The sequence below is a fragment of the Lepidochelys kempii genome, chromosome 11, assembly GCF_965140285.1.
Source record: "Lepidochelys kempii isolate rLepKem1 chromosome 11, rLepKem1.hap1, whole genome shotgun sequence".
NCBI lineage: Eukaryota > Metazoa > Chordata > Testudines > Cheloniidae > Lepidochelys > Lepidochelys kempii.
In genome coordinates this window covers 667,608-690,863 of record NC_136390.1, presented here as the reverse complement: position 1 = coordinate 690,863, position 23,256 = coordinate 667,608, and the positions used below count along the sequence as shown (strand labels likewise).

At 67.4% G+C, this 23,256-nt stretch overlaps 1 protein-coding gene across 1 annotated transcript in view; it reads left to right on the top strand.

Moving 5' to 3' along the window:
• Positions 1 to 23,256, top strand: part of ASIC4 (acid sensing ion channel subunit family member 4) — an 85,315-nt gene that overhangs the window by 40,452 nt on the left and 21,607 nt on the right. Inside the window, exons 2-4 of the mRNA XM_078854751.1 lie at positions 21,328 to 21,472; positions 21,599 to 21,726; positions 22,702 to 22,861. Coding sequence (XP_078710877.1) covers positions 21,328 to 21,472; positions 21,599 to 21,726; positions 22,702 to 22,861 — 433 coding nt within the window. The remainder of the gene's footprint in view (positions 1 to 21,327; positions 21,473 to 21,598; positions 21,727 to 22,701; positions 22,862 to 23,256) is intronic.

Below are 23,256 nucleotides of genomic sequence, written 5' to 3'. Positions count from 1 at the left end.
TGGGACCTGAGGGAGCAGGTGGGATGGACAGCGGGACCCGTCTCCCAGGGCCTCCGGCCAGGACTGCAGAGCGGCGTGAGCTGGCCTGGGTGCAGCACTCAAGCTGTGCGGGGCCCAGCTACCCTGCCCGTCCCTGGTGCCAGTGCCCAGCGCGGGGGGCTGGCAGGGCCAGCTGCGGGGCCGGCTCTCACTTCCCCTCCACGTCAGGTTTGGTCACTGGCCTCACGGCAGAGCTCGGCTCTTCCCAGAAACGCAGACGTGCCCTGCGGCGGCTCCGTCTGTACTGAGGGGCAGCCCTGCTTGGCGCGAACCTTCTCCTCTGCAGCACCCGCCACGGGGAACGGCCTCGCGGCCCCCGGCTCACCCCTGCGGGCGGCAGCTGCTCGCTCTCCTCTGCCGGGGCTCGTGCGGACGGTGGGGCTGTCGTGCGAGGGCCAGTGCGGGTGGGGGCTGCACGCTGGTTTGCAGGTGCAGGTGGGAGCTAAGCCCCCAGGCCAAGCCGAGGTGCCCGAGTGGCCACGGCTCCTGCCTGGGGGGTGACTCCAGAGCTGGAGGGGAAGGGGGGGGGCCTAGTGTCAGAAGCAAAAACGTGCCACTGGGTCAGAAAATTACTGCGGAATCAGGCTTGAAATGAGTCGAAACTGCTGAATCCAAACGGATCTAATATCCCGGGCGGTGAATGTCAGTGACTGCGCTTTGGGATAATGGGGGCTGCGGGTCGGGAGTGAGGGGCACCAGCACAGCGGGTGGGGAGTGGAGGTGGCTCAGGTGGGCTGGAGGGTCCTTCCCACATCAGCAGCCCTGGCTCTCAGTTGGGGTCTCCAGGCTAGAGAAGGGTCCCTGTGGGGTGCAGTCTGGGGGGGAAAACCCCTCTGATTGGCTGATGTGCCCTGCCCAGCTTCCCCCCTCACCCCCAGCAGATAGTCTGTTCTTCTGGGTGCCGGGCTGAAGTGGGACTGTTCTTAATGTTTCCTCTGAATAGTGTGGGGGTGCCTCAGTTTCCCCTAGGCAGTTCTTAAGTATTTAGGGGGTGGGGTAAGGGTGTATGATCCTTGCAGAGCCCTAGAGGGCAGGTGTGTGCAGGGGTCTGGACACAGAGAATGGCCGACACCCTGTTTCCTGGCCACTGATGGCCTGGGCCCTTCCCCCTGCAAGGTGAGAGCTAAAGGGTTGGAGAACAAAGGAATCCGGTGACCTCCTGGCCCGGGAAAGGGACAAAGCCCAGAGGAGGAGGGGCTGGATTTCAGTTTGGGGCTGTTTCAGTTTGGGGCTGGCTGGGACATGGAGTGAAGGGCAGACGGGGTTGTCTGGCTCAGGGCCCCCCAAAATGGACCCAGCTGAGGGGTCCGGTTCTCTGCACCTGCAAGCTCTGTGTTAGACCATGTTCCTGTCGTCTAATAAACCTTCTGTTTTACTGGCTGGCTGAGAGTCATGTCTGACTGCGGAGTTGGGGGGCAGGACCCTCTGGCCCCCCCAGGACCCCGCCTGAGCAGACTCGCTGTGGGAAGCGCACGGAGGGGCAGAGGAGGCTGAATGCTCCGAGGTCAGACCCAGGAAGGGGGAGGCCGGGGGAGCTGTGTGTCCTGCAGACAGGCTGCTCCCCGAGAGGAGACTCCCCCAGAGTCCTGCCTGGCTTCGTAGGAGCCTGCTGTGAAACTCGGCGGATCTCCAGCGGCGTTGATGTCCCCCTGGAAGACCCCTGTGAACCCCTGGGGTACGTGTGACGTGATGAAGCGGGACTGTCTTAATGTTTCCGCTGAATAGTTGCACCCCCGGGGTACGTGTACCCCTGGTTGAGAGCTACTGCCCCGGAGGTGCGGGGAGCCAAGGGGAGCCCGGCTCAGCACTGACAATTCAACCGCAGAGCCTGGGCTGGTCCCGCAGGATCCCGAGCCCCGTCTCCCAGGCTGGGAGGAGGACAAGCATTCCTGGGGGGGGGGGTGTCAGGGAAATACCCCCCCCCCCCGCAGCTCAGGGCCGGGGGCGGGGAGTTCAAGCAGGGTCGGAAAGGGGTGACCCCGAGAGGGAGAGCTGGGGAAGGGCCCCGGACTCCTCCCCACCTGTCCAGGGCTGATGCTGGCGGGGAGGTGCTGGGCGCTGGCGTGAGGCTGTGGGGACACGGTGTCCCTGGCACCGGCGGGGGGGGGGGGGGGCGCAGAGGCCTCACGGGCTGGGCTCTGTGGCCCTCCAGGGCCTTTCTGGGAGCGTGGGGGTTGGGCCGGGTGCCCCCCGCCCCAGGAGGCGATGGAGCTGGGCTTAGGAACAAAGGGCACCCGGCCTCCTCCCCGGGCATCCCCCCAGCCCGCTCACCTGGGGCCGGACGAGCGCCAACCCCCACAGGGCCCGGAGCGGGGGGCCCAGCATCCCCAGTCTGTCGCCCGAGCCCCGGGGCCGCAGCGCTGGGGCCTGGTGCCCTCCCCCGGCGCGGCAGGAGCGAGGCCCCGGTGCTGCCGAGGCAAAGCGAGACGAGCGGGAGACGCGCGAGCAGCGGCTCCTGCCGAGGTCGGAGCGGCTCCGCGGCAGGGAATTACCCTGCAGCGCCGAGCTCCCAGCCGCGGGCAGCGCCGGAGCCAGAGCACTGGGCACCGAGCGCCAGGCGCGGGCAGGCGGCGCGACGGGGATCTCGGCTCCTGCAGGGGGGCTCCTGGTTCCCCAAAGCTCCAGGGTCCTGTGGGCGGGTGAGGGGAAGCGAGGGCAGAACAGGGGGCCGGGCTGCGCCCACATGGCGCCTGCCCCCCCAGGCCCTGCTCTCTCCCCCCTGCACGATCGCGTCTGACGGGAGCGGCCAGGAGCTGGGGCCAGGAGCTGGGGCCATGGGGCCAGGAGCTGGGGCCAGGAGCTGGGGCCATGGGGCCAGGAGCTGGGCCCGGCCCTGCCAGGCGCATTTCTGGGTCAACGGCTGGGAGAAAGTCGCGTTCCCGGCACTGGCAGCCTCTCCCGCCGCTGCCCCCCACGGTGCCGCCCGTCGCGAATCGGGTTTGGCAGGCTGGAAAGGCAGAGCCCTTCCGGACGGGTCTGTGCTCCGCTAGCCAGCCGGGCTTCCCGGTCCATCAGGGCTGCGCCGGGTCCGGCTGGCTCCCCTCCGCCCCCCTCCCCGGGCCCTTGGCCGGCTCTCCCCTCCGCGCCGCCCGCCGGACCCTTCGGCCGCCTCCCCTCTGCGCCTCTCCCAGGCCCTTGGCCAGCTCCCCTCTGCGCCAGGTCTCTTGGCTCTGTCCTGTCAGCTCCAAGGGGAAGGGCTCAGGGACCCCATGCGCTGAGGGAGGGGTGTCGTGGGATGGGACAGGAGCACACAGGCAACCCACTGCCCCCCACCCGTCACTGCCCCCTCGGCCCCATCAGCCGGTCACTGCCTCCCCCTCAGCGCTGCCCCCCAACATTGCCCCCCCCAGAGAGTCCACTTGATGCCGGCTGCCAACTGGACATGGCACTGGCAAAGTCCCTGCATGGCCCAGCAGCCAGGCCTGGGCGCAGCCCTCGGCCCACGGTCCCCTCCCCATGGATCGTCTCCCCACATTTCACACTCCCCATTCGGCTCCCCCACCCAGCCCACGCTCCCCCTTGGGATGTCTGTGGCAGCCCCCTCCCACACTGACCCATGCTGCCCGGCCCCTTGGGGATCCTGACACCGTAACCGAGGTCACAGCAAGCGATCGTCTCCCCGCGTCCCGTGGAGCTGGGCCCCGTCCCGGGACAGCAGAGCCCCCGTTGGCTCCCCTCCCAGCGCCAGGGCAGGGCTCCGGGACCCGCGCTGCCCAGGCCGTCTTGGAGCTGCGGCCTGCAGTGCCAGAGCCCTGCCGTGGGCTACAGCCCCTCTCCTGGGCTCGTTAGAAACCCTGCGCAGCCCCCGGGCAGCCCCCCCCCACCCTCCAGCCCCCCGGCGCCAAGCCCTGGGTGGGAGACTCGTCCCAGCGGGGTCAGTCCAGGCCGGAGCCTGGTTGCTGCCGGTGCGTGTGACTTGCAGCCCCCCGGTCTCAGCGCTCACCCTGCCCCGATTCCAGGACAGGGCAGCGTCCCCCCGCCCCACGCCTGGCAGCCCCTGGAGCAGGCCTCAGCCCGGCCCCATCTCCTGGTGGCCGCGCAGCCCAGCCGTTCTCATTGGGGGTTGCCCTCGCCAGCCCCCACTCTGCCAGCCTGGGCCCTGGGTTCCCAGGGTGCGGGTGCCTAGCTGGGGGGGGGTTACATGTGACCCAGGTCTGTGTGGTCTCCCCCCCACACCTCCCATTGTGGCTGGCCCCCCTCCCCAGCTGATTGCTGTCAGCACTGCCCTGCGGTTTCTGAAATGCCGTCTCCGTTCGCCCGGCAGCCCGGGAAACTCAGCCGCTGCGGAAAGGAAACTAATCGAAAGCTGCCCTTGTGTGAAAGGGGCTGATGCTATCAGGCTGCTGGCGCTCAGCACCGCAGCGGACCTCGCAAGCAGCGGCTCGGAGCCCCCCCGCGCCAGTGAGGGGCTGCAGCGCCCACGACTGCCAAGGGTCCAGCCCGCACCTGTCACGCGGGCCTGGCGCTTGCAGGGTGACCCGGCCTGAGAGGGACAGGCCAGTGCTAGCAGGATGCACACCGCTGGGCTGGCAACCATGGCTACTGCAGGGCACACGTGGTCAAGGGGGGCACCAGGGCCGTGCGGGGGCACCAGGGCCGTGCGGGGGCACCAGGGCCGTGCGGGGGCTGTGCCATTCAGGGGGGGCTTCTGGATGCTGCTGGGCCAAACCTGGGGGGTCACCCCCATCCCTCCTGGCCCAGCCCCTGCTATCCCACCTATGTCTGGTTCACACCGGCACAGGTACGGGGTGGAGGGCGTGGGGTGTGTAGGGGCAACAGGCAGCCCTGTGCCGCTAGCCCATTGCAGGAACTGTACAAGCCAGCAGCTGCTCGGGATGCCAGGCGTCCGGTTTTCGATCAGAACACCCAGTCGAAAAGGGACCCTGGCAGCTCCGGTCAGCACCGCGAACCAGGCTGTTAAAAGTCCGGTTGGTGGCACAGCCGGACTAAGGCAGGTTTCCTGCCTGCCCTGGCTCCGCGCGGCTCCCGGAAGCAGCCAGCACGTCCCTCGGCAGCCAGGGGGTGCCCCACGCTGCCCCACCCTGAGCGCCGGCTCTGCAGCTCCCATTGGCTGGGAACCGCAGCCAGTGGGAGCTGTGGGGGTGGTGCCCGCAGGCAGGGGCAGTGCACAGAGCCCCCCTGGCTGTCCCTGAGCCTAGGGCCCGGATGCCGAGGTAAGTGCTGCCTGGAGCCTGCATCCCACACCCCAGCCCTGAGCCCCCTCCCGCACCCAAACTCCCTCCTGGAGCCCACATCCCAAACCTCCTCCTGCTCCCCAAGCCCCTGCCCCAGCCCTGAGCCCCCTCCCACACCCAAACTCCCACCCTGAGCCTGCATCCCCTCCTGCAACCCCTCCCACAGCCCAATCCCCTGCCCCAGCCCTGAGCCCCTTCTGCACCCCAAACCCTTCATCTCCAGCCCCACCCCAGAGCCTGCAGCCCCAGCTGGAGCCCTCACCACACCCCCACACCCCACCCCCTGCCCCAGCCCGGTGAAAATGAGCGAGTGAGCGAGGGTGGGGGAGAGCAAGGGAAGGGGGATGGAGTGAGTGGGGGGCCTCGGAGAAGGGGCGGGCCAGGGGCGGGGCCTTGTGGAAGGGGTGGGGCAGGGGTGTTTGGTTTTCCGCAATCAGAAATTTGGCCTCCCTAGCACCTGCCTCTGCAGGACTGCAGGCCTTGTCCAGCCGTGTCCCCAGCACACGAGCCCTCTGCCCTGTGCCAGTGGGGAAGGGAGCCAGCCCCACGGGGTCACCTGGGGCTCTGCTCGGCCCAGGGGGCGGGAGGGGGGGACTGCCAAGGCCATGGGGGCAGCCCCAGAGCTGGGGGCCCTGGCAGGAAGGGGTCTCCCCAGGGCTCGCCCACGCCGCCGAGGCTCTCTGCCCTGTGCCACGTCCCCAGCCAGTCCCAGCTGGGGGCACTCTAGATGCTGTCCTTTTAAATACCCTTCTGCCGTCCAATCAGGGTGCAGGAGCAAGCCTATGTGACTTAGGTGACCCGTCACAGGCTGCGAAGTGGGACACCAAACTCCCCTGCAGCTGGAAACGGGCCCAGGGGCCGGGCGAATCGGCACCAGTGACCAATGGGCTCCCAGCAGAGCCATGGACTGAGAGCGCGGGCAGCTCCAGGCCGGTCCCACGGGGCATGGGGCATCCCCCCATCCACCTCCCCTGGGGGGCACCGTGCATCCCTCCCCCCATCCACCTCCCCCGGAGGGCACCATGCATCCCTCCCCCCATCCACCTCCCCTGGGGGGCACCGTGCATCCCTCCCCCCATCCACCTCCCCTGGGGGGCCTGCACCTGTGGAAACCAGGCCACTGAGCACCCAGGGACTGCTGGGCCCTGAGCATACAGCCCTGAAAGCTGCCCTGGGGCCCTGCCTGCTGGATGGGCCCTGCCCCCGCTCCAGTTACTGCCCTGGGGGTGGGGATGCTGCGACCAGGCCATGCAATGGGGCTGTGCAGGGGGCTATGGCTTTGAGTGGCTGGGCCCTGCATGGGGTGGCTGCAGCTGATGTGTGGGGCTCTGGGTCTGGCCGCACTAGGGTCACCACCTCTGAAATGCAAAAAACTGACCCCTCCCCGCCCTCACCCCAAGGCAACTCCACAGCCTCCTCCCCCTCAACCACGCACCGCGTCCGAGCACGGAGCCCTAAGCCTGAGAACCTGGGCGCCGGCCTGAGCCTGCGGCGGGGACACGGCAGCATCTGGAGCTGGGCACAGAAACGTTTGATGCAAATCGTTCGAGCCCCATAAAACAACCCGGCCGGTTGCGTTATTTTTCTGGTAACTGGCAAATCCATGAAACCCGCCAGGCTGGTCAAATGCCTGCGTGTCCGTCCGGTCTCCCCAGGGCATGTGTCTGGTAACCTGAGGGTTGGTGTGTGCGTGTGTGTTGGGGGGGAACCCTAGGAGGTGCGTGTGTCTGGTAACAGCAGGTGTGCGGGGGGGGGGGTGACCCCAGGGCCTGTGTCCGGTGATCCTAGGACGGCTGTGGGGCGACCCCAGGCTGCACCGAGCTGGGCGATGGATCGGACGCGGTTGGGGTCCAGGCTCAGCGCCCGCCGTGGCTAAAAAAGCCGAAGCCGATCTGTGTGTGTCGGCTGCCACCTGCCGGGGAGACCGAGCATTGCTGGGTGAGATGCTCCTGGCACTGGGGGTCTGGCTAGCCTGGGCTGGACCCCCTGCGCAGGGGGATCGGCTGGGAGCCCCAGCAGAGACCCGTTGTCCAGGGGTCCCCGGGCGATGCTCTGGGACTGCTCCCTACGAAGCCAGTCAGGACTCTGGGGAAGTCTCCTCTCTGTGAGCAGCCTGTCTCCAGGACACACAGCTGGGGGGGCCAGAGGGTCCTGCCCCCCAACTCCACAGTCAGACGGGATTCTCAGCCAGCAAGTAAAACCAAAGGTTTATTAGACAACTGGAACATGATCTAAACCGGAGCTTGTAGGTGCAGAGAACAGGACCCCTCAGCTGGGTCCATTTGGGGGGCAGTGAGCCAGACAACCACGTCTGCCCTTCACTCCTTGTCCCCAGCCAGCCCCAAACTGAAACTCCCTCCAGCCCCCCCTCCTCTGGGCTTTGTCCCTTTCCGGGGCCAGGAGGTCACCGGATTCCTTTGTTCTCCAACCCTTTAGCTCTCACCTTGCAGGGGGGAAGGGCCCAGGCCATCAGTTGCCAGGAAACAGGGTGTCGGCCATTCTCTGTGTCCAGACCCCTGCACACACTTGCCCTCCAGGGCTCTGCAATGATCATACACCCTTATCCCTCCCCCTAGATACCTAAGAACTGCCTAGGGGAAACTGAGGCCCCCCCACACTATTCAGAGGAAACATTAAGGACAGTCCCGCTTCGTCGCAGTGCCCACTTCCCCCCTGACCCGCCCGCGAGATGCCAGCCTCAGCCAAGAAGCCAGCGTCAGCTGGAAGCAGAACGTTCCCGCTATGCCGCCCACAGCCACTTAGCAGCAGCCAGTGAGGGCCACAGGGCCCGGGCCCAGCTCTGCCACCCTCCTGTGCGGGTCGGAGACTGGCAGTGGGGCTGGGACTCGCTACAGGGGGCTGAAAGCCAGCTAACGCAACGCCCTGTGAAAAGGGGCGATTCCCGCTCACACCACGTGGCCCTGCACAGCTCCGGGCTTCACCGGAATCGTGAAATATGCGGCTTCATTCTAACAGCACCAGCCAACTTCTCACAGTGAAGCCTGGGGGTGCTGTGCCCCTCATTCCCGCGCTGATGGAAATGGGGCCGTGCATCGTAAGAGCGTCTGGGCCATTACCGAGCTCGTCCGTGCCTGACGCCGTCATGGAGGGACGCCGAGACACCTCATCAGAGCCCCAAACTCGCGTGCTGCGACTCACAGGCCTGAGGCCATGTAGGGAAAGTGCCGCGCACGGCTCATTGCGTTCAGCCATCGTCTCCTAAAGCGTCTCAAGCTAAAGCCCCGGGCGACAGTGGACTGACCCGCTCGAAGCTGCCCTGAGTGTCCTGCTTTAACGCAGACGTGAAGCCTTTCCTTGGGACCAACAGCAGAGTCACATATGTTGGGGTCGGCGGGAAGCGTGCACGTCGCGGGCGGGTCGGCGGGAAGCGGGCACGTCGCGGGCGGGTCGGGGGGAAGCGGGGACGTCGCGGGCGGGTCGGCGGGAAGCGGGGACGTCGCGGGCGGGTCGGGGGGAAGCGGGCACGTCGCGGGCGGGTCGGCGGGAAGCGGGCACGTCGCGGGCGGGTCGGCGGGAAGCGGGGACGTCGCGGGCGGGTCGGGGGGAAGCGGGCACGTCGCGGGCGGGTCGGCGGGAAGCGGGGACGTCGCGGGCGGGTCGGGGGGAAGCGGGGACGTCGCGGGCGGGTCGGCGGGAAGCAGGCACGTCGCGGGCGGGTCGGCGGGAAGCGGGGACGTCGCGGGCGGGTCGGGGGGAAGCGGGGACGTCGCGGGAGGGTCGGCGGGAAGCGGGGACGTCGCGGGCGGGTCGGCGGGAAGCGGGCACATCGTGGACACATCACGGGCGGGTCGGCGGGAAGTGGGCACGTCACGGGCGGGTCGGCGGGAAGCGGGGACGTCGCGGGCGGGTTGGGGGGAAGCGGGCACGTCGCGGGTGGGTCAGCGGGAAGCGGGCACATCGTGGACACATCACGGGCGGGTCGGCGGGAAGTGGGCACGTCACGGGCGGGTCGGCGGGAAGCGGGGACGTCGCGGGCGGGTTGGGGGGAAGCGGGCACGTCGCGGGTGGGTCAGCGGGAAGCGGGCACATCGTGGACACATCACGGGCGGGTCGGCGGGAAGTGGGAAGCGGGCACGTCGCGGGCGGGTCGGGGGGAAGCGGGGACGTCGCGGGCGGGTCGGCGGGAAGCGGGCACATCGCGGGCGGGTCGGCGGGAAGCGGGCACGTCGCGGGCGGGTCGGCGGGAAGCAGGGACGTCGCGGGCGGGTCGGCGGGAAGCGGGCACGTCGCGGGCGGGTCGGCGGGAAGCGGGGACGTCGCGGGTGGGTCGGGGGGAAGCGGGCATGTCGCGGGCGGGTCAGCGGGAAGCGGGCACATCGTGGACACATCACGGGCGGGTCGGCGGGAAGTGGGCACGTCACGGGCGGGTCGGCGGGAAGCGGGGACGTCGCGGGCGGGTTGGGGGGAAGCGGGGACGTCGCGGGCGGGTTGGGGGGAAGCGGGCACGTCGCGGGTGGGTCAGCGGGAAGCGGGCACATCGTGGACACATCATGGGCGGGTCGGCGGGAAGTGGGCACGTCGCGGGCGGGAAGCGGGAATGTTTCGGGCAGGTCGGCGGGAAGCGGGGACGTCGCTGGCAGGTCGGCAGGAAGCGGGGACGTCACGGGCGGGTCAGTGGGAAGCAGGGATGTCGCGGGCGGGTCGGCAGGAAGCGGGCATGTTTCGGGCAGGTTGGCGGGAAGCGGGCATATTGGTCTGGTTGTTAACTGGGATAAAACAAAGTCCCAGGCTGCTCGATTGCCCTCGTCCGGAGGAGAGAGCCAGCGGGGCAGCTGTCACACGGGTGGCTGGTGACGTGGCCGTGCTGGACAATGCTGGGAAGGTGGGGGAGGGAGGGGAGAGAAGCAGTAGCTGCCCCCATGTTGGGGGCACTCCAGCGGTTCTGTGGGCACAGCATGAGATCAGCGGGCTGTGAAGCTGCAGCTGTAAGAACAGGGGTTGTGCCAGCTCTCTCGTGCGGACGGGAAAGGCAGGCGCCGATTGGGATGATGTGGGAACTTTCTATAGGATGCTTAGGAACCCTGCGTGCACCCCAGGGCCCCGGTACGTTGCACGGCTGCCCACTGTGGGGGAAGGGGTACGTTTGCTCAGGAGAAAGGTGAGTGGCTCGCTGCCCTGTCTGGGTAGGATGAATAGTGTTGTTAAGGAACTGGATGAAATGGGGGTGACACAGAGCTACAGGATCGGGGCCATGACCCCACCTTTGGAATGATCTCTGGGGAGGCCCCTTCAGTGGGCCAGGCTCCCTTAGTCTGGACCTTGTGAGCTCTGGGCAGCGAGACCCACAGCGACAGACCCTGAGGGAGACTTGTCCATTCTTTAGGGACTAATGCACCTCACCATGTGACGAAGTGGGACTGTTCTTAATGTTTCCTCTGAATACTGTAGGGGTACCTCAGTTTCCCCTAGGCAGTTCTTAAGTCTCTAGGTGGTGGGATAAGGGGGTGTCACTGTTGCAGAGCAAAGAGCCAGGGTACATAAATGGCCGACACTCTGTCTTCTGGCCACTGATGGCCTGGGCCCTTCCCCCTGCAAGGTGAGAGCTAAAGGGTTGGAGAACAAAGGAATCCGGTGACCTCCTGGCCCGGGAAAGGGACAAAGCCCAGAGGAGGGGGGGCTGGAGGGATTTGCAGTTTGGGGCTGGCTGGGGACGAGGAGTGAAGGGCAGACGGGGTTGTCTGGCTCACTGGCCCCAAAATGGACCCAGCTGAGGGGTCCTGTTCTCTGCACCTACAAGCTCTGTGTTAGACCATGTTCCTGTCGTCTAATAAACCTTCTGTTTTACTGGCTGGCTGAGAGTCCCGTCTGACTGCGGAGTTGGGGGGCAGGACCCTCTGGCTTCCCCAGGACCCCGCCTGGGCGGACTCGCTGTGGGAAGCGCACGGAGGGGCAGAGGAGGCTGCAGGCTCCGAGGTCAGACCCAGGAAGGGGGGAGCCGGGGGAGCTGTGTGTCCTGCAGACAGGCTGCTCCCCGAGAGGAGACTCCCCAGAGTCCTGCCTGGCTGCGTGGGGAGCAGCCCCAGAGCATCGCCCAGGGACGCCGTGACACCATGTACACACACAGGCTCGGCCACACAATACACACAATACACAGTGCTCAGATACACAAACAGACACACACCCAGTGCATGCACACATCATGCAGACACTGGCACAGGGGTACACACACACACACACACACACACACAGTGCGTGAACACGCACCATGCAGACAGGTGTGGGCACACACTGGCCCAGCCGTGCGTGAGACACACAGACCCCGATGGACCTGTGTGCACCCTGGGGCCATCCCCCCCTGGCAGGTGGTGGCGTGGGGGTGGGGAAGGGCTGCACTGGGTCTGGGGGGCCACAGCTGTGCAAGGCACCTCTCCCCACCCCGTGCCAAGTGTGACGATGTGACGCAGCAGGGTGGGGGGAGTGTTGACCTGGGAATGTGCCCTGGGGATGGGAGACCTGAGAGCCTGTCACCTGAGCCAGGAGGGGGAGGGGGAGGTGACACCTCTGCCCGGGAATGTGAAGACAGGCTGCAGGAGGGGGCCTGCTGGGGGGGTTAGTTTCAGTTTGGGGCTGGGGGGAGGAACACAGGGAACCCCAGGGCTGGGGTCTAAGCTCCCTGCTCCCCCAGAAGGATGTGACTGAGGGGTCCTGGGGGTACCCACAAGCTCTGTTTTGGACTGTGTTCCTGGTGTCCAATAAACCTTCTGTTTTACTGGGTGGCTGAGAGTCTCAGTGGATCCCAGGAAGAGGGGTGCAGGCCCCGGACTCCCCCTGTGACGAAGTGGGACTGTTCTTAATGTTTCCTCTGAATAGTGTGGGGGTGCCTCAGTTTCCTCTAGGCAGTTCTTAAGTATCTAGGGGGTGGGGTAAGGGTGTATGATCATTGCAGAGCCCTAGAGGGCAGGTGTGTGCAGGGCTCTGGACACAGAGAATGGCCGACACCCTGTTTCCTGGCCACTGATGGCCTGGGCCCTTCCCCCCTGCAAGGTGAGAGCTGAAGGGTTGGAGAACAAAGGAATCTGGTGACCTCCTGGCCCGGGAAAGGGACAAAGCCCAGAGGGGGGGGGCTGGAGGGAGTTTCAGTTTGGGGCTGGCTGGGGACGAGGAGTGAAGGGCAGACGGGGTTGTCTGGCTCACGGCCCCCCAAAATGGACCCGGCTGAGGGGTCCTGTTCTCTGCACCTGCAAGCTCTGTGTTAGACCATGTTCCTGTCGTCTAATAAACCTTCTGTTTTACTGGCTGGCTGAGAGTCACGTCTGACTGCGAAGTTGGGGTGCACGACCCTCTGGCTTCCCCAGGAGCCCCGCCTGAGCGGACTCGCTGGGGAGAAGCGCACGGAGGGGCAGAGGAGGCTGAATGCTCCGAGGTCAGACCCAGGAAGGTGGAAGCTGTGTGAGCCGTGTGTCCTGCAGACAGGCTGCTCCCAGAGAGGAGACTCCCCCAGAGTCCTGACTGGCTTCATGGGGAGCAGTTCCAGAGCATCGCCCGGGGACTCCGTGATACCCCCACACTCCATGACACCAAGCGCTCGGAGCTGGCTGGCCTGCCCCCAGGCAGCCTGGTCTGTCCCGCTGGCTCAGGGTGTCACGGAGGGTGGGGGAGTCTGGGCCCTGCACCCCTCTTCCTGGGATTCACCGTGACTCTCAGCCAGCCGGTAAAACGGGAGGTTTATTGGACACCAGGAACACAGTCCAAAACAGAGCTTGTGGGTACCCCCAGGACCCCTCAGTCACGTCCTTCTGGGGGAGCAGGGAGCTTAGACCCTAGCCCTGGGGTTCCCTGTGTTCCTCCACCCAGCCCCAAACTGAAACCAACACCCCCGCACCCACCCGCCAGCAGGCTTCCTCCTGCAGCCTCTGTTCACATTCCCGGGCAGAGGTGTCACCTGGCCCCAACCCCCTCCTGGCTCAGGGGACAGGCTCTCAGGTCTCCCCTCCCCGGTGAAACTCCCCTGCTACATTCCCAGGTCAACATCCCCTCTCCCTGCTGCCTCACACAGGGACAAGGAAGGAGCAGGCACCCTCCCTGCTACCCAATCTCCGCAGGGGGAGCTGCGGGGAGCCCGGTGCTGTGCCTAGGGGGAGTGGGGCAGACAGAGCACAGGACTCCTTGGGGAAGTACAGACGGTGCGGGAGGGCACAGGGGATTAGGGGTGCATAGGGGGCAGAGGGTGCACAGGGGGCAGGGGATGCGGTGCATGGGGGTGCACAGGGGTGGGGGTGCCCGGGTGGGGGTTGTGGTGCACGGGGGGCCAGGGCTGCGGTGCATGGGGCAGGTACAGGGATGGGGGTGTACAGGGTGCGAGGATGCTGCGGGGTGGAAGGAGAGGAGACAGTCAGGCTTTGCGCTGCCCCGTCGGAGGCAGGTACAGAGGTGGGTGCTGGGTACCAACGGGGCCCCCAGCACTGTGGACACCCCCTCGTCACCCCATCTTGGGTTCCCAGGCTCCTGGGAATTTGGCTGCTGGCAGCTTCTTCTGAGGGCTGGGGCGTGCCCAGGGCTGCACATGCCCTGCCCCCGGGTGGCAGCGGGCGCTTGGCCGTGGCTGGAGGGGCACCGACCGTTCAGATGGTGGCCGTCGCAGCCCCTCTGCTCTTAGGAAGGGGCGGCCCGTGGAGACACCAGGCCCCAGCCCTCGATGCCGCCCTGTGGGAGCTGCATGGCCGGGCGCCGTGCCAGGGCCTGTTTCAAGTGGGCATCGCGGGGTCTGCAGCCTGGGCACTTCTCCCGCCAGGGTGCCCCTCTGCTGCCAGCTGTCTCACCGCGCATGGGGCCGGGGCTGATCAGAGGCTGCCAGGCGGCACCGAGAACGCGGAGACGCGGCTTTGAAGCCGCCCTGACGAGCTGTCTGCATGTCGGAGCCGTGCTGACAGCGTCTCCCTTTGAGCAGCCGATGGGGGGAGCACAGCCCCCCCCTCCCCCGCCCGTGGCACTGGGCCCCGCGCTCTGATCACCGTCTCGCCCGAGGCTTCAAAGAGCCGACCGGCACCCACGTCAGCATGCCAGGCTCAGGCGCTCCCGGCCCAGCCCCTGGCGGGGCGGGACCCCGGCTGCCGGGGCAGGGGTGAGGTCGGGGCCTGGGGTTGGGGGCCAGGAGTTGGGGGGGCAATGCCATGATGGTTCCCGCAGCATTGAGAGCAATGGGCTGCTGCTGCCTGTGAATGGCTCAGTCTGGGTGAGGGAGCCTCCCGCAGCCTGGCAGCCCCTGCCCCAGCTCTGCCCCTCCTGTCGCTCCCCGTGCTGGGAACCCCCCGAGGGAGCACCCCGACTGGAGGCAGGGCCCAGGCAGCAGGACCAGGCACTGTCTGAGGGTCACAGATGCTCCGGGGCCCCTCAGAGGAGCAGCGGGCAGGACCCTGCGTCTGGGGACTGGGGTGACGGGGCCGAGGACGGGCAGAAGCCAGGGTTCCCGGGGCACAGCTCCCAGCGGATGTGACCACACAGCCCTGCCGGGACATACACCGGAGCCACCAGCTGCTGCAGGCTTTGTGAGGTCTGGGACACAGACCCCCTGGGGTCGCTGCCCCACTGGGCACCCAGGTCCCGCCAGGCCTCCCTCGCCCTGGTGCCGGGGCCAGCACGATGCCACCCACCCAGCCCGGTGCCAGGGGAGCTCCAGGAATTTTCCGCTCCTGCCTGGAGCTTGTGGGGAGGGCGTCTGTCTGCACCAGCCCCCGCCCCTCGCCTCGCCTGTGACTGGAGCAGCTCCGGAGACGCCTGCCGTGCTCAGCTCGCGCAGGGCGCTGGATACCGGGAGCTGCACGACAGGCTCCGGAGCGAGGAACCTCCCTGGAGGGAAACTAGGGCAGGCCGCAGGGCCGGGCACCTCTGGGGCAGAGCCAGGGCAGGCCGCAGGGCCGGGTGTCTCCGGGGCAGATCCGGGGCAGGCTGCAGGGCTGGGTGCCTCTAGGGCAGATCCAGGGCAGATCCAGGGCAGGCCGCAGGGCCGGGCACCTCCGGGGCAGAGCCAGGCTGGGCTGCAGGGCTGGGCGCCTCTAGGGCAGATCCGGGGCAGATCCAGGGCAGGCCGCAGGGCCGGGTGTCTCCGGGGCAGATCCGGGGCAGGCCGCAGGGCTGGGCGCCTCAGGGGCAGAGCCAGGCTGGGCTGCAGGGCTGGGTGCCTCTAGGGCAGATCCGGGGCAGATCCAGGGCAGGCCGCAGGGCCGGGCGCCTCAGGGGCAGAGCCAGGCTGGGCTGCAGGGCTGGGTGCCTCTAGGGCAGATCCGGGGCAGATCCAGGGCAGGCCGCAGGGCCGGGCGCCTCAGGGGCAGAGCCAGGCTGGGCTGCAGGGCTGGGCGCCTCTAGGGCAGATCCGGGGCAGATCCAGGGCAGGCCGCAGGGCCGGGTGTCTCCGGGGCAGATCCGGGGCAGGCCGCAGGGCCGGGCGCCTCAGGGGCAGAGCCAGGCTGGGCTGCAGGGCTGGGTGCCTCTAGGGCAGATCCGGGGCAGATCCAGGGCAGGCCGCAGGGCCGGGTGTCTCCGGGGCAGATCCGGGGCAGGCTGTGGGGCCGGGCGCCTCCCAGGGCAAACCGACCCCTGGCTGAAGCCTGAGGACCCCAGGTCCAGCCGGTGGCGATGCCCCGGCCCCATTCCTGCTGCCCCAGGGGGGCGCCCCCGGCCCCAGCCCCGGGCGGCTCCTTCAGCCAGATCACCGCCCGGTTCCTGCGCGTCACCAAGATCCACGGCCTGCACCACATGGGCTCACACTGGCAGTCGCGCCCGCGGTGCCTGCTCTGGGGCCTGGCCTTCCTGCTCTCGCTCGGCCTCCTGGGCACCTGGTCCAGCAACCGGGTGGGCTACCTGCTGTCCTGCCCGGTGCAGAGCCGGGTGCGCATGGAGCGGGCGGCAGGTCTGCGCTTCCCGGCCGTCACCCTCTGCAACCACAACCCCGTGCGCTTCCCACGGCTCACCAAGCCCGACCTCTACTCGGCGGGGCAGTGGCTGGGCCTGGCCGGGGAGAACCGCGCCCTGCTGCCCGGGCTGCTGGAGGGGCTGCCCCACGCCCAGCGCCGCTGGCTCAGCCGCCTGGCCAACTACTCGCGCTTCCTGCCGCCGCGCCCCTCCGAGGGCACCATGCCCAGCCTCTTCCACCGCCTGGGCCACCAGATCGAGGACATGCTGCTGGCCTGCCGCTTCCGGGGGGAGCCCTGCGGCCCCCAGCACTTCACCCCCGTGAGTGCCCCGGGGGGGCGGGCGCAGGCAGGGCCAGGGGGCGGCTGGCCATGGCCCGAGGCAGGTCGCTGGCTCTGCGTGTTGGGGTGGGGCGGGGTGGGGCTGGAGGGTTCGGGGGGGCGGCTGGCTATGGCCCGAGGCAGGTTGCTGGCTCTGCGTGTTGGGGGGGGCGGGGGGGGCTGGGGGTCTCGGGGGGGGCGGCTGGCAATGGCCCGAGGCAGGTCGCTGGCTCTGTGTGTTGGGGTGGGGCTGGGTGTCTCAGGGGGGCAGCTGGCGATGGCCCGAGGCAAGTCGCTGGCTCTGCGTGTTGGGGTGGGGTGGGGGGGCTGGGGGGCTCGGGGGGCCAGCTGGCCATGGCCTGAGGCAGGTTGCTGGCTCTGCGTGTTGGGGGGGGCAGCGGGGGTTCGGGGGCAGCTGGCCATGGCCCGAGGCAGGTCGCTGGCTGCGTGTCGGCGGGAGGCAGCTGGCCATGGTCCGAGGCAGGCTGCTGGCTCTGCGTGTTGGGGTGGGGCGGGGTGGGGCTGGGGGTCTCAGGGGGGCGGCTGGCGATGGCCCGAGGCAAGTCGCTGGCTCTGCATGTTGGGGTGGGGTGGGGGGGCTCGGGGGGCCGGCTGGTCATGGCCCGAGGCAGGTTGCTGGCTCTGCGTGTTGGGGGGGGCAGGGGAGGTTCGGGGGCAGCTGGCCATGGTCCGAGGCAGGCTGCTGGCTCTGCGTGTTGGGGGGGGCGCGGGGGGGGACTGGGGGGCTCGGGGGGGTGGCTGGCCATGGCCCGAGGCAGGTCACTGGCTCTGCGTGTTGCGGGGCAGGATGGGTACAGGTGGGGCTGGGGGGCTCGGGGGGGCGGCTGGCCATGGTTCAAGGCAGGGCCCTGGCTCTGCTTGTTGGGGGGGCGGGGCAGGCGCAGACGGGGCTGGGGGGTTCGGGGGGCGGGGCAGGCGCAGACGGGGCTGGGGGGTTCGGGGGGGCGGCTGGCCATGGCCCAAGGCAGGTCACTGGCTCTGCGTGTTGGGATGCGGGGGTGACTCTGCGGGCGTTTGAGTGGCTCACACATGGCAGCGATGGGGGCTGGAGAGAACGGGAGGGACAGGAGCCCCCTCCCAGATCCCCGCCCCGCTCTGCCCCACAGCAGATGGGACCCATGGGATCTTGGGCCTTGGAGTCTCTCCCCAGCCCCCCTGCCATCTCAGAGATGCCCGCCACACCCAAATGCCAGGGAGGTGCCTTGTGTTAGTTTGCCAGTGGGGTGGGGGAGTGAGGTGGGCCGGGGAGGGGCCGTGTGGCTGGGGGGGTTGGGGAAGGGGCCTTGTGGCTGAGGACAGGCTCACGTGGGGGGCTGTGATGCAGGGAGGTGGGAGGGTGGACTGGGGGGGCGTGGGGTGAAAGCTGGGAGGTGGAGGAGGGGCCATGTGGCTGGGTGCAGGGTCATGGGAGGCGGGGGCTGTGATGCAGGGAGGTGGGGGGGCTGGACTTTAACCAACCTGCCTGGTGCAGGGCAGACAGAAGCGACAGGATCAGGGCGGATCCGCTCCCCAATGGGTCCCGGAGACCCTCCCGTACCCCCTTGCGGGTCCAGCAGGTGCCTGGGGACACAGCCCAGCATGGCCCCCTGGACCTGGGTGCGAGCCCCTGGCCAGCTAGCAGCAGGGGGCACACTCCATGGGGGCACCAGGCTCAGACCCCCCAAGGCTCCCGTGCTCCAGCCCGGGGGTCCGTGAGCTCCGGCTCCGCACTGGAGGCGTGTGGGGCTGACGTGCTGCTGGCTGGCTGGGCACCAGGGGCCGGACTCCCCGTTCCCCGCAGTAGCAGCTGGAGGCAGTATCCTGGCTGCAGCCTGGTGCTTTGGGGGGTGTAACGAGGCGGGTTCTGGCGGGACCCCACGGAGAGGGGCCAATTCAGGACCAACTGCTTCACGCAGGGCAGTCACAGCCCCAGGCTGGGGTTTTTCCACCTCTACGGCAAAGCCAACCAGCCAGACAGAGAGGACTTTGGTTTTACCCCATTGGGTAACCACAAGTCACACAAGCAATTCCCTTAGACACTCAAGTTTCCCAGTATCCCCACCAGGGCCACTCGTTATGGGGACGAATGGTAACGAAAACGAATACCCCAGTAAAAGAACAAAGGTTCTCTCGATCCCAAAGGACCCAGACCCAGGTCAATGTACAAATCAGATCTTACCCACAAATCACACCAATCCTTTAGAATCTAAAATCTAAAGGTTTCTTCGTAAAAGGAAAAAGATAGAGATGATTTAGTTGGGATTGGTCCTGCTTTGAGCAGGGGGTTGGACGAGATGAACTTCTGAGGTCCCTTCCAACCCTGATATTCTAGGATTCTATGAGAGCCAGAATTGGTGAAATGGACTCAGTGACATACAGTAACGGCAAAGCTCTTGGTTCAGGCTTGTAGCAGCGATCGAATAAACGGCAGGTTCAAATCTAGTCTCTGGAGAACATCCCCAGCTGGGATGGGTCCTTCGGTCCCTGGTTCAAAGCTTCAGTGTGTAGCCAAGTCCCTCCAGAGGTCGGAAGCAGGACTGAAGACAAGATGGAGGAGCTGCAGCAGCTTTGTTTAGTCTCTTGCCGTGTGGTCTCTGCTTTCTGTGTCCCAAGGACAAGCTGCCCGTCCCATGGCCTGGAAACACCTCAGAGTCCTGTCCCTAGGCAGGTCCCTGCACACCTGGCTGAGTCCCCAGGCGTGTCTGCCTTCTCTCAGTGGGTCAGTTGTGTCGCTGATGGTCCTTGATGGGACACTCAGCAGGCTAATGTGACAAAGTGGGACTGTTCTTAATGTTTCCTCTGAATAGTGTGGGGGGACCTCAGTTTCCCCTAGGCAGTTCTTAAATCTCTAGGTGGTGGGATAAGGGTGTATGATCATTGTAGAGCCCTAGAGGGCAGGGGTGTGCAGGGGTCTGGACACAGGGACTGGCCGACACCCTGTTTCCTGGCCACTGATGGCCTGGGCCCTTCCCCCCTGCAAGGTGAGAGCTAAAGGGTTGGAGAACAAAGGAATCCGGTGCCCTCCTGGCCTGGGAAAGGGACAGAGCCCAGAGGAGCAGGGGCTGGAGGGAGTTTCAGTTTGGGGCTGGCTGGGGACATGGAGTGAAGGGCAGACGTGGTTGTCTGGCTCACTGCCCCCCAAATGGACCCAGCTGAGGGGTCCTGTTCTCTGCACCTACAAGCTCTGTTTTAGACCATGTTCCTGTCGTCTAATAAACCTTCTGTGTTACTGGCTGGCTGAGAGTCCCGTCTGACTGCGGAGTTGGGGGGCAGGACCCTCTGGCCCCCCCAGGACCCCGCCTGGGCGGACTGGCTGTGGGAAGCGCACGGAGGGGCAGAGGAGGCTGAATGCTCCAAGGTCAGACCCAGGAAGGTGGAGCCGGGTGAGCTGTGTGTCCTGCAGACAGGCTGCTCCCCGAGAGGAGACTCCCCCAGAGTCCTGCCTGGCTTCGTGGGGAGCAGGTCCAGAGCATCGCCCGGGGACTCCATGACAGCTAGGCTGACACCAACTTGTCTGGGGTGTTCCCCAGAAGCAGAGCACAAGTTTGAAACAGACAGTACAGAGCCTATATTCATAACTTTAACTACAAAATGGTACACGCACACACAGACAGCATCACCCTAACCAGCCAGCCATCACCTTGTCTGAGACACCTCGTTTGACCCCCTTTGTACAGGATTTGATGCCAGTACAGGACCCTGGTTGCAACGATGATCTATACGGTCCCAGATTATGTCAGTAACGTCACAGGGTGTATCCAGGTCAGGATCGAAGGGCCCCGGCAGAGCTGTGTTTCGGGGGGAGCCCAGGGCGGGGCTAGCGGGGAGCTGCAGGTTGGAGGGCAGGAGTTCTGAAGGGCCGATGGGGGCAGTTCAGGGGCAGGGCCCGGGTGCTCTGCGCTGTGGCTGTTCTGTCTCCCAGGGCCCACAGGGGGACAGGTCAGGGCCCCTGGGGCAGAGCGTAGCTCAGTGCAGTGCTGAGGCTGCTCTAGCAGACGCTGGGTTGGGCAGGGCCGGGCAGGGCCTCAGACAGGGTGTCACGGAGTCCCTGGGCGATGCTCTGGAGCTGCTCCCCATGAAGCCAGTCAGGACTCTGGGGCAGTCGCCTTTCTGTGAGCAGCCTGTCTTCAGGACACACAGCTCACACAGCTTCCACCTTCCTGGGTCTGACCTCGGAGCATTCAGCCTCCTCTGCCCCTCCGTGCGCTTCCCCCAGCAAGTCCGCTCAGGCGGGGCTCCTGGGGAAGCCAGAGGGTCCTGCACCCCAACTTCGCAGACAGACGTGACTCTCAGCCAGCCAGTAACACAGAAGGTTTATTAGACGACAGGAACATAGTCTACCACAGAGCTTGCAGGTGCAGAGAACAGGACCCCTCAGCTGGGTCCATTTTGGGGGGCAGTGAGCCAGACAACCCCGTCTGCACTTCACTCCATGTCCCAGCCAGCCCCAAACTGAAAACCCCCTCCAGCCCCTCCTCCTCTGGGCTTTGTCCCTTTCCCGGGCCAGGTGGTCACCGGATTCCTTTGTTCTCCAACCCTTCAGCTCTCACCTCCCAGGGGGGAAGGGCCCAGGCCATCAGTGGCCAGGAAACAGGGTGTCGGCCATTGTCTGTGTCCAGACCCCTGCACACACCTGCCCTCTAGGGCTCTGCAATGATCATACACCCTTACCCCACCCCCTAGATACTTAAGAACTGCCTAGGGGAAACTGAGGCACCCCCACACTATTCAGAGGAAACATTAAGAACAGTCCCACTTCGTCACATCGGGGAGCGCCAGGTGGCTGTAAAGCCCCACGTCTCCCTGGCCCCGAGCGTGGGGCCGTGGTCAGAGCCCCGCCCCAGGGCCGCTGGCTGGGCTCCCCCGGGTGGCACTAACCCCGCCCCCCTCTCCCTCCTCCCTAGGTCTACACCCGCTATGGCAAGTGCTACACCTTCAACGCCGACGGGAGGCGCCCGCGCGCGGCCCGCCAGGGCGGCCGGGGCAACGGGCTGGAGCTGATGCTGGACGTCCAGCAGGAAGAGTACCTGCCCATCTGGAGAGAGACCAGTGAGCCCGGGGGCGGGAGCTGGGGGGGCCGGACAGCGGCCCGGGGGGCCTGTCCCAGGCTGGGGGCGAGGAGCCGGGGCTGCCGTCTGCAGCACCAACCCGCCGGCCTTTCCCTGCCTCCCGCAGATGAGACGTCGTTCGAGGCCGGGATCCGGGTGCAGATCCACAGCCAGGAGGAGCCACCCTACATCCACCAGCTGGGCTTCGGGGTCTCCCCCGGCTTCCAGACCTTCGTGTCCTGCCAGGAGCAGAGGGTGAGGCTGGGCCGGTCCCTGAGCTCATCGTTAGCGAGGGTGTCGGGGCGCTGGGCGGGGGGGGGTCAGAGTTGGCTGGGGGGGTCAGAGGAGGGCAGAGCTACGTGAGGCTCTGGGGGCAGAGCTGGCCAGGTGGGGCTGAGGGGGACAGAGTTGGTCAGATGGGCTGGAGGGAGGGGGGCAGAGCTGGCCGGTGGTCGAGAGGGGTTGTGGGGGCTGTGGGACAGTGGGTGAAGCTGGCTGGGGGGGTGGGGGAACTGAGGGAGACAGAGCTGGAGGGTGGGGTTATGTGGGGCACTGGGCAGAGCTGGCTGGGTAAGGCCAAGAGGGGGCAGAGCTGGCTGGGGGGGCTAAGGGGGGAGCTGGCTGGGGGGGCTGTGGGGCAGTGGGCAGAGCTGGCTGAGTGGGGCTGAGGGGGCGGAGCTGGCCGGGGGGGGCTCTGAGGGGGGAGCTGGCTGGGGGGGCTAAGGGGGGAGCTGGCTGGGGGGGCTGTGGGGCAGTGGGCGGAGCTGGCTGGGCGGGGCTGAGGGGGGAGCTGGCCAGGGGAGCTGTGGGGCAGTGGGCAGAGCTGGCTGGGAGGTGCTGAGGGGGGAGCTGGCTGGGGGGGCTGTGGGGCAGTGGGCAGAGCTGGCTGAGTGGGGCTGAGGGGGCGGAGCTGGCCGGGGGGGGCTCTGAGGGGGGAGCTGGCTGGGGGGCTGTGGGGCAATGGGCAGAGCTGGCTGAGTGGGGCTGGGGGGGGCCCGGGTAGCTACGAGGCTGTGGGGGGCCAAGCCGGCGGGCGGCTCCCCTTCCGGGGCGGGCTGCACCCTCCCCCTGCGGCTCTGGTGCTCCTGGCACGAGCCCGGCGATGGGCCCTGGTCCCTCCAGCCAGCGCGGCCCCAGGAGCCTCCCTGCGCCCGGCTCCGGGCGGGTCTCTCCCGGGGGGGGCTGCCGGCTGCGCTGCCCCCGCCCTCACCGCCCCCCTCCGGCCCGCAGCTCACCTACCTGCCCCAGCCCTGGGGGAGCTGCCGGGCCAGCGTGCCCGGGGAGCAGATCCTGCCGGGCTACGAGGGCTACAGCATCGCGGCCTGCCGCCTGCAGTGCGAGAAGGAGGCCGTGGTGAGCAGCTGCCAATGCCGCATGGTGCACATGCCAGGTGAGACCCCCCCACCCCGCCCCCCCGCCCTGTGCCAGGTGAGACCCCCCCACCCCGCCCCCCTGCCCTGTGCCAGGTGAGACCCCCCCACCCCGCCCCCCGCTCTGTTCCAGGTGAGACCCCCCCACTCCGCCCTGTGCCAGGTGAGACCCCCCCCCGCCCCCCCGCTCTGTTCCAGGTGAGACCCCCCTGCCCCCGTCCTGTGCCAGGTGAGACCCCCCCACTCTGCCCTGTGCCAGGTGGGACCTCCCCACCCCCGCCCTGTGCCAGGTGAGACCCCCCCTGCCCCTGTCCTGTGCCAGGTGAGACCCCCCCACCCCGCCCCCCCGCTCTGTTCCAGGTGAGACCCCCCCACCCTGCCCCCCCGCTCTGTTCCAGGTGAGACCCCCCTGCCC